This window comes from Cebus imitator, unplaced genomic scaffold (genome assembly GCF_001604975.1).
Source record: "Cebus imitator isolate Cc_AM_T3 unplaced genomic scaffold, Cebus_imitator-1.0 Scaffold460, whole genome shotgun sequence".
Taxonomy (NCBI): Eukaryota; Metazoa; Chordata; class Mammalia; order Primates; family Cebidae; genus Cebus; species Cebus imitator.
Window position 1 is genome coordinate 897,054 of NW_016107775.1, and position 11,281 is coordinate 908,334.

At 36.4% G+C, this 11,281-nt stretch overlaps 1 protein-coding gene across 3 annotated transcripts in view; it reads right to left on the minus strand.

Annotated features, from left to right (window-relative positions):
* Nucleotides 1-11,281, minus strand: part of ZNF451 (zinc finger protein 451) — an 83,137-nt gene that overhangs the window by 2,811 nt on the left and 69,045 nt on the right. For all 3 annotated transcript variants that reach the window (XM_017512009.2, XM_017512010.2, XM_017512013.2), the window contains one exon: nucleotides 6,363-6,431. In XM_017512009.2, coding sequence (XP_017367498.1) covers nucleotides 6,363-6,431 — 69 coding nt within the window. The remainder of the gene's footprint in view (nucleotides 1-6,362; nucleotides 6,432-11,281) is intronic.

An 11,281-nucleotide genomic window follows, 5' to 3' on the forward strand; every position in this document is an offset into this window, starting at 1 on the left:
AAAAAAAAAAAAAAAAATATATATATATATAGATAGATATACATATATACATACATATGAAATCATCTGACACAATGTCTGTTTCACAATTAAAGTTATAAAAATTTTTGAACTAAAATTCAAAATTTGAATTATGGTTTATAACAAATGCATATCACTTTCACATCATTGTGAAGTCAAAAAATCATAAATCAAACCATTGTTAAGTACAGCAACATCTATACAAATATACCAATACCTACAGTGAGCTTATATGGATTAAACTTGCCAGCTGAAAGACTCTAAAAAACAAAAACCAAGTATAATCATGTGCTGCATAACAATTTTTGGTAGACAATGGACCACATATCCAACAGTGGCCCCATAAGATTATACTAGACCTGAAAAATTCCTGTTGCCTAGTGATGTCATAGTCATCTTCATGTTGCAGCACAACACATTACTCATGTGTTTCTGGTGATGCTGGTATAAACAAATACACTACGTTGCCAGTTGTATAAAAGTATAGTACATACAATTATGTACAGTACATAACACTTGAAAATGATAATAAACCCTAGTACTGGTTTATGTATTTACTATACTTTTTATTATTATTTCAGAGTGTGCTCCTACTTATATAAGTGATATTGATGATCCTGACTCTGTAGGTCTAAGCTAATATATGTTTTTGTGTCTTAGCTTTTAACAAAAAAGTTTTAAAAGTAATAAAACAATTTAAAAGGACGGAAAAGCTTATAGAATAAGGATATAAAGAAAATGTTTCTGTGTAGCTGTACATAATGTTTGTGTTTTAAATGTTATTAAAATAGAGTAAAAAAGTTAAAATTTTAAAGTTTATGAAGTTACAGTACACTAAGGTGAACTTACTATTGAAAAAAGAAAATGTTAAAAAAAAAAGTAGTATAGCCTAATTGTACAGTATTTATAAAATCTACAGTAGGGTACAGTAATGTCCCACACCTTCACAGTTACTCACCACTCACTGACTCACCCAGAGCAACTTCCCCATGCTGTAAGCTCCATTCAGGGTAAGTACCTTCTACAGCTATACCATTTTTTATGTATTTTTACTTCTCTGTTTAGATACACAAATATTTACCATTATGTTACAATGTCTACAGTATTCAGCACAGTAAAATGCTATACAGGTTTGTAGACTAGGAACAACAGGCTCCACGATATAGCATAGGTGACAAAGACTTTAAGCAAACTTCTTAAATATGTTCAAATAACTAAAGGAAACCAGGAAAACAATGTATGAACAAAATTAAGAATATCAGTAAAGAGAAAGAATTCTCAAAAGCCCACCAAATAGAAACTGAGGACCTGAAAAATACAATAACTAAAATGAAAAATCTTTACAGGGGCTTAACAAATTTGAGCACACAGAAGAAAGAGTCAATAAATTTAAAGATAGGACAATTTAAATTATCCAGTGTGTGTCTTGGTTTGGGTTCAGGCTAAACAATCAACCAATCATCCAGTGTTAGGAATAGAAAGAAAAATAAAGAAAAGTAAACAGAGTCCAAGGGACCTGTGGGACACCATTAAGTGAACTGACATATGCATTATAGCAGTCTCAAGAGGGGAAGTGAAATAGGACCAGAAAGAATGTTTTAAGAAATAATGGTTGAAAAACTGCCACATTTGATTAAAGAGGTGAATTTACATATCCAAGAAGCTCAATGAACTATAAAGTGACCCACACTGAGACATGTTATAGTCAAACTGTCAAAAGCCAAAGACACTAAAAGCAGCAAGAGAGAAGCAACTCATCACAAACAAGAGTCTTAATAAAATTACTAGCTGATTTCTTGTTAAAAAAACAAACAAACATGGAGACAAAAAGAAAATAAGAACGTCAATCAAGAATTCTGTATCTGGCCGGGCGCGGTGGCTCAAGCCTGTAATCCCAGCACTTTGGGAGGCCGAGGCGGGTGGATCACGAGGTCAAGAGATCGAGACCATCCTGGCCAACATGGTGAAACCCCGTCTCCACTAAAACTACAAAAAATTAGCTGGGCATGGTGGTGCGTGCCTGTAATCCCAGCTACTCAGGAGGCTGAGGCAGGAGAATTGCCTGAACCCAGGAGGCGGAGGTTGCGGTGAGCCGAGATCGCGCCATTGCACTCCAGCCTGGGTAATAAGAGCGAAACTCCGTCTCAAAAAAAAAAAAAAAAAAAAGAATTCTGTATCTGACAAAACTATTCTTAAAGAAATTCTCAGATAAGCAAAAGCTACAGAATTTACTAGGAGACCTGCCCTACAAGAAATGCTAAAGAGAATCTCTCAGATTGAAACTAAAGGACATCAGACAGTAATTTGATGTCCTTGAAAGCCATATGAAAAAAAATAAAGAGCACCTGTGAAAAATCTTGTTTTTTCTGTTCTGTGGCTATTTCTATGTTTCTCTCACCTTCCTTTCTTTCTGCCTTAATTTCATTTACTTTGAGAACAGTAATTATGGCAAACAAACAAAAACAACCAGTAATAGGAGTTATAAGACACAGGCTGGGTGCCATGGCTCACGCCTGTAATCCCAACACTTTGGGATGCCGAGGTGGGCGGATGACAAGGTCAGATCTAGACCATCCTGGCCAACATGGTGAAACACCGTCTCTACTAAAAATGCAAAAATTAGCTGAGCGAGGTGGCAGATGCCTGTAATCCCAGCTATTCGGGAGGCTGAGACAAGAGAACCACTTGGACCCGGGAGGTGGAGATTATAGTGAGTTGAGATTGTGCCACTGCACTCCAGTCTGGCGACAGAGTGAGACTCTGTCTTAAAAAAAAAAAAAAGAAGAAAACATATAGAAATGGTGCCCCAATCATTTTATAACTGTAGATGTAAGGCCAAATTACTTAATGCTTAAGACACCTCAGTTTTCACATAAAATGAAGAGAACAGTCTGACTCTTACAAGTTGTTAAGATTATGAGCAGTTCTGACTACTCTTAATTGAAGGAATTCTCAGAGTAAGGCATATTGCTAACATTTATAGAAAGACGGTTTTGCATGGGCAATTATTTGTGTAATGCTGTCCTCTGTTTCTTCCAGCAAGTTGAGTCAGAATACCTCTAGTTAGTAGGCATACCTCTAGAGTAGACCTTAGACGCAGATAGAAGTGAATAATGATGATCATAATCCCAGTAACAGTAGCAGCAACCAATATATACTATTTATGATATGCCATATTATTCTAGTAAGGTAGGTATACTAGTATTCCCTTATTTATAAGGAGGAAGCTTTAGTACAGTGAAGTTAAGTGACTTGTCCAGTATTACACAACTTGTAAGCAGCAGAGCAGAGTTTTAACTTAGGTAGTATGAATCCAAAGATTGTACTTTTCACTACCACATTATGTGGCATCTATTTCCTCTGTCAAGTATAGGAAATAGATTATATAGGATTGTTATGACTGGCCTTTGTGGTCAGAGTTTGATATTGGTCTATGGGGAACAACAAAGAATAAGACAAATCACAGCAGGAGGGGAATTACCCTAAGGCAAAAAGCCATAAGCAAATTTATCCTGTCTTCTGCCACTATTTCTCAGGTATTTACGCTGTTGTACTGGGAAAAGAAAGAATAAAAAGAGATTTAAGAGGTTATTAAAATTTTTTTTTTTAGTTTTATCAGGTCTAGACTAGAACATTATTTTGCTTCTGTGGTTCGGGGTCAACAAAATAACACAACATGCTATAAGAAAACAGCCTCTATCTTAATTTCCCTTATTCAGTTATAGGGAAATGGGTCCTGGTGGATCTAACACATTTTAAGTCTGTTAAAACTTTATTCATTTAACAAGCAATCATTCTGTGCCAAACACTGTGCTAGCTGCTGCTGAATTAAAGATAAATAAAACATGATCCTATTCCCCAAGGAGCTTACAGTCAGTGGACATGAAAGATGTAGACAGAAGTATTTTAAATATTTTAAATCCACTTGGTATGGTACAGGAGGATCCCAGAATAGGCAGTGGTTGGCTGTGTCTAAAGATGGACAGTCTAGGAAAGGCACTGACCACACAATAGTGCCTACAAAAATGGCAATTCTATATGGTTCAATCTAAGAGATGAATTTCGAGTTAGCTCTTTTGGGGTGATAAGGATTGGAAAAAAAGAAGGCTGTGAGAGACAAGTGCAAAGGAGCCCATGTTCCTTAACTTATGTGAAACACTGTGTGCTTCTCACACTTACTTTACATAAAGAAACGGGATACAAAACACAAACACACTCCTTTGGTTTTTCTTGGGATTAAAGGATTTTATCCCCACCTCTATTTTAACTATGAAAACTAGTTACAGGTTTTAAAGTATCTTTTCTTGAATCCTTTAACAATAATTCTTCCGCCAAACCAAATAATCACAAAAATGTAACATCTCCACCTCCAAACCATAACATGCATTACAGAGATAATATATGGTACATATCCAGTTACATAAATCTCAGATTTCCTAGGTTAGGAGCCCACAAAACTGTGACAGCTTATAACTATGTAAAAGTTAGAATTTTGCCTGGCATTTTCCATGGGATGAGTCATGAAGTGTCAGATAAAAGTTGCAAAATCTAAACTCTTTACATGTTCAGCAGTGTTTATCTTTTAGTGGCCTTGATAAACAACTTAATTGGCAGTTTTTGTTCAAAACTCACAAAAATTCTTTTATTTGTTTAATTCATCATTATGTGGCTGCTAAGCATTGAGCTAGACCTTGAAAGATGAGGCTGGGAAAACAAGTTGGTCAAAAAACTTGCTTCCTTCCAATTATTAGGTGTAGATTTATTGCCAATTTTATTTAACCAATGAATTTGGCTGTAAGGCAGAAAGATTAGAGCTCTCTACTTCATCTAATGGATAAATAAATTCTACTGCCAGACTCCATTTCCCAAACTGTTAACAGCATAAAACTCTAGTATGCTCTTAGTCAAACTAATCGCATTATGTGAGATCAAGGAAATGCAAAGAAAACATATCAGTTGGGCCATTCTGCTTGTGTGTGTTTTAGTCACATTTCCATCCCTACTTTCCAGTCTCCACATTCCCACCCTAAAATCTCCAATCATAAACACTGTATTGGAATGTACATGAACACGCCTACTGTTTTTCTTTAATGTCAAAGATGCTAATATAGTATTTTCAACTTCTCCAGTGAAGCTCGAAGTATTTTCTAAGATCCATTATCTCCTGTCCCCCCTGGTTATTAAAAAGTGCAGTCTGTTATAGAAAAAACAAAGTAAAGAATGGTTACAAGACACAACCAAATAGCAGTACAGCTAGCAAATGATTTAAGGCCAAGAGACCCAAAAAGTTCTCTTTAACCTATGGAAGGAAAGCGCTTTTCCTTTAAGAAGAATAAAAAAGAATTTTAATTTTTAGTTGGGTGTAGTGACTCACGCCTATAATCCCAACTACTCAGGAGGCTGAGGCACAAGAATCACCTGAACCTAGGAGGCAGACGTTGCAGTGAGCTGAGATTGTACCACTGCACTCCAATCTGGGCGACAGAGCGAGACTCTGTCTGAAAACAAACAAACAACTTTTTAAAAAATTTATTTAAAAAGCCCATTTATATTTAGATGTAAGTGCTTGGTTTTAGAGTTCCACTGCCTACCTTTTTTTCTTTGAGACACAGTCTTGTTCTGTCAGCAGGCTGGAGTGCAGTAGTGCAATCTCGGCTCAATGCAACCTCCACCTCCCCAGTTCAAGCAATTCTCCTACTTCACCCTCTTGAGTAGTTGGGACTACAGGTGTGTGCCACCATGCCCAGCTAATTTTTGTATTTTTTGTACAGACGGGGTTTCACCATGTTGGCCAGGATGACCTCGATCTCCTGACCTCGTGATCTGCTCGCCTTGGCCTCCCAAAGTGCTGGAATTACAGGGATGAGCCACCGTGCCCGGCCATCCACTGCCTATCTTTTAATATTCTTAATACTACTCAAGATAAATAAACACTAGGACATGAAAATCGTCTCCTAGTCCAGGGGTTAGCAAACATTTTAAAGGGTTAGAAAGTAGCTATCTGAGGGGGGCAGGGATGGAGGGGCTATACCGTCTGTGCCACACCTACTCAACCTTGCAGTTGTAGTACAAAAGCAACAGCATAAGACAATACTTAAAGAGTATGGCTGTGTTCCTAAAGATAGTGGACTGGATTTGGCCCAAAGGCCATAACTGGCTGACCCATTCTAGCCTTGAATTAGTATTATCCCAAAGTTGTCTTACATGGAAAATGAAAAGCTATCCTTCAAATTGAGAAACATTTTTAACTTGGGGGTAGAAGGGATTAAGAGGGGTGAATGGGTGAAAGACAGAGAGGAAAAAAAATACACAGTCAAGTAGAAAAGAGATTATTAGGTTACCTTCTGTGGATATAAATTCTTCTCCTATTGAAGTATTTTTGGTACCCATGTTATCATCACTGTCACATTCTGTAAAGAAGAATCAATACATGCAGTTATTGTGCCATAATTTATATATTCTCAAATAATATTATTTTCAGTAACTTCTTATACCCAAGCTTACTAATTATAAGACAGTTCATTAGTGTTACACTACCTTCTCACACAGTTTTTTCCAATGCTTACTAAATATTAAAAATGGTGACAGATAAATTCTCCTCTATTTTGAAAATCATATGCATTCATGTCTATGAAGATAATAAAACTGGTTTTAATTAACAATGCCTCTTGCACAGCACAAACTTACTTACCTGCTGTCTTACAAGCTTTCATAATGAGAGACCGAAGGCTTTATAATATGACTGGCAAGGCACTGCAAAACTCACTTAAAATTTGAACCATGGAGCCTAAGGAGATTAATAACTAAATGTCATGTGGGATCCCCAACGAGGTCCTGGGGCAGAAAAAGGATACTGAGGCTGGGCGTGGTTGTTCACACATGTAATTTCAGCATTTTGGGAGGCCAAGGTGGGTGGATCACCTGAGCTCAAGAGTTTGAGACCAGCCTGGGAAACATGGCAAAACTCTGTCTCTACCAAAAATACAAAAAATTAGCCAGCCATGATGGCACGCTCCTATAGTCCCAGCTACTTGGGAAGCTGAGGGAGGAGAATCACTTGAACCTGGGAGGTGGAGGTTGCAGTGAGCTGAGATTGTGCCACTGCACTCCAACCTGAGTGACAGAGTGAGATCCTGTCTCAAAAAAAAGAAAAAGAACACTGGGGAAAACTGAAGGTTGGAATTAGCAATAATGTTCCAATACTGGTCCATTAGTTATGACAAATGTATTACACTAATATACAGTGTTAATAAGGGAAACAGTATGGATACACAAAAACACTCTACTATCTTTACAACTTTTTTGTAAATTCTGAACTATTCTGAAAAATAAAGTTCATCTTTAAAAAATTTGAAACATGGTACTATCAATGACCTAATATTTAGTCTGTCAATTTAACTACATTTAAATCAATATGTATTGATTTATATCAAGATGTAATTATACAAATATACATAGATATGCATCTATATACATGTCAGTGACTTGAATCAGCACTTAAATAACTACAAGTTGTATAGACATACTTGTTTCTATGCAAACTTAAAATACACATTAAAAACAAGACCTTTAAGTATCTATAAGTAAAAATTAAATCACTATATTTCACTATATTATTCTGCTGCAGAAATTTGTTGTTACAGGTCGTCTTTGCTATTAATTCCAGCAAAATACTTTAAATATTTCAAGCAATGTTTTAGGTAAATAAAACATTACATGTATAAATTAAAGAACAAAATTAAACCTCTAAACCAGGGGTGTCCAATCTTGGGCTTGCTTGGGCCACTCATAAAATACACTAACACTAATGACAGCCAATGAGCTTAAAAAAAAATTGCAAAAAAAAATCTCTTAATGTTTTAAGAAAGTTTACAAATTTGTGTTGGGCCACATTCAAAGCTGAACTAGGCTACAAGTGGCCCGCGGACTGCAGGTTGGACAAGCTTGCTCTAAACATTAAGAACAAAAGGAAAATACCCAGGGGTTTCTGTTATTACAATTTAAAGTCAAGGTCAGTCAAAAGTAGCATGTTATAACTCATCCAAATAACTCATCAATGCATGCAATGCCTAAGGCTAATCTACAAGTTTGAATAATGACAAATCCTTGATTTGTCAAGGATTAACTTGACATGGGGTTATAAATATTATTATAAAAGGTTTCTTTTGCCGTAATCAACCCCATCAGAACAGAGAAAATCAAAAATATTCTTATTTTCAGTACCTTTGCACAGAATTAATTTTATCAAAAAGATTTTGATAATGGTGTCCAAAGAAAAAACCTACAGTTTCATTAACAGGCTGAGGAAACAAAAGGCTGACTTTCAGAATTAAGTTCAACAATTATTTTAGGTAATGCCTATTCCACAGGCCATGATACTGCTTCAATCATCTACACTTTCACAGCACCTAGGTTAATATTTATGCTCTATATGTACGATGAATTAAAAAATCTGCGCAATTGGTATGACTCTACAGACACCAACCACACTTACTGCTTCTAACCCATTCATCCACAATGAAGCCACAATGAAATCGATATAAAAGTTTCAGGCTTATAAACAAGACTATCTAAGGAGCATACAGATTCAACAAACATTATCTTGTAGTAATATCTTTTTCATTATATGTAATTTTCAAGGAGCAAATACTGGCCCATGTAAGAAAATGCTGAAAATGTTAGCTTCTATGTACCATGAAACATTAGGGGAAAGGCAGAGGAAGCAATTTGAGGTGGGTTTCTAGTGAATTTCTTTGAACCTGCATGTTACAGTACTCAAATAAGCTCGCTGTAGTTCTAGTGCCGACTTCTTGAGGAGCCTGTAAAGATGGTGCTTACTCGTTTAATTATGAGACAAAATATCCTAGGGAAATTAGAATGCTAATTGCTTTCCTTGGCTATGTTCAGCGTATAATCACTTTACTTTTTAAAGCACCAGAACCCACAACCAAATCATTTTATCTTCTGACCCAAAAAAAGCACCTTCTTCCTGAATATTAAATAAATAAGTAACTTGTTTGGTATCTTTATATAAACTCTGCAATGTCACTATACTGCAGCAGAACATCTCTCATTATCGTCATTCTTCAAGGACATGATTAGAGCCAGTAATTCACGCTGGGTGGCTAGCTCTACATCATGCAATCAGTTATTTGTGTCAGTGAAAGTCTCACCATAGTCGTTGATACTGATGAAAAGTACTTGCTGTGAGGCTGCAGGTAGATTATTTAACCTTTCTGAACCTTCCTCACTTATAAAATGGGATAATCCAACACATCCTTCTTCATAGCTTGCAAAGGGGATTAAAAAGCATGTGGAAGAAGTTCTTTGAACATATTTAAGCACCTTTACACACTACAAACATAAAAAGCTGTTAGCATGGTGGCTGGCACATAGGTCTTCAATAAACTACAATAAGCTTTTTTCAATAAAAAAGTTCACCTTTTTCTTCTTTCAGCCTTTAAGTGACAAGTTATACCTGCATCTCTGAAACATGAGGCTTGAGTTACAGTAAAGAAGTATTTGGGAATAAAATGTAAATGGTCTAAGAAAGTCTATCTGGATTCTCTGATAAGGATTACCAGAAGGGGTCCATGTATCTTAAGTGTTAAGAAAGTGAGGATAAGTATAATATAAAGTAGAAATGATAAAGGATAAGAAGACCAAGAGCACGGGGTGGGAAGGGTGGAAATTAAAGTTAACAGACTTTTTAATGTTTCTACAAGAATTTATACATATATCATAGTACAATTAAAATGTTCATGTTCAAACCCTGATGCTTAGAAGGAGAGAGAATTAATAGGGCAAAAACCATGACATATTCAAACCTCAAACTTAATCTACTTTTTAGTACCAGTAATAAAGCTACTTAACCTTTCTCCTTCCCACCACACAAAAACAATGCCTTAGGGCGTAATGACCGGACACCAATATACAGAACCAACAACTCTGCATATCTGTATTTCTATTGAAATAAGTAACTCCCGAATGATTTTCAATTAACAGAGAAATCGGCAAAGACTGATTTTTCCAAGTATGAGATACCATATGATCACTGATTCTGTTTACACTACTCAAAAGATTATTACTATTTATACAGCAATCTTCAGTCTAATAAAAACCACTTTTTAGTCCTGTTAACAGTAAATTTCTGAAAATTTACCATTATTTAAAAAATAGGAAGGAATGCTCTGCTTAGCTATGTGCAAGGAGTTACCCTGACATTCTTTAGTAACCAAAATTACTGAAGGCCCAACAAAAATATTTTAAAAATTATATTATTAGTAGACATTGAGAGATTTACTGCATCCCATTATATATTAAATACCATTCCTTAACAGAAACTATTATTCAACTATTCACAAAGCTATCTAGTTAGGAAAGGAAATTGAATAAAAAGTTATCCAAGAAAATGATTTTTCTTTGATTTCAATAAAGTTCACTACAGGCAATTTGAGGGTTTTAAGTCTTCCATGAAGAAAAAATTTGGTCACCGGGCACGGTGGCTCATGCCTGTAATCCCAACACTTTGCAAGGCCAAGGTGAGTGGATCATCTGAAGTCAGGAGTTCAAGATCAGCCTGACCAACATGGTGAAACTCCGTCTCTATTAAAAATACAAAAATTGGCCAGGCATGGTGGCAGGCACCTGCAATCTCAGCTACTCTTCAGGCTGAGGCGGGAGAATCCTTGAATGCGGGAGGCAGAGGCTGCAGTGAGCCAAGATCATGCCACTGCACTCCACCCTGGGAGACAAGAGCGGAACTCCGTCTCAAAAAAAAAAAGAAAAAATAATTTGGTCTTAAATCAGATAACTAAATCTGAACATACTATGATTCAGTGTAACATTAAAAATGTAATGGCTAGGAATCATATTTTCTCTTTATGGTAGTAATAAAAAATAGCTATTTATTAAATAGCTAAAGTGCTTCATATACTGTGCTAGAAACTTTACATACATCACTATTACAACCATATAAATACACAAAAAAAATGAGGCTCCAAGGCCGGGCGCGGTGGCTCAAGCCTGTAATCCCAGCACTTTGGGAGGCCGAGGCGGGTGGATCACGAGGTCAAGAGATCAAGACCATGCTGGTCAACATGGTGAAACCCCGTCTCTACTAAAAATACAAAAAATTAGCTGGGCATGGTGGCGCGTGCCTGTAATTCCAGCTACTAAGGAGGCTGAGGCAGGAGAATTGCCTGAACCCAGGAGGCGGAGGTTGCGGTGAGCCGAGATCGCGCCATTGCACTCCAGCCTG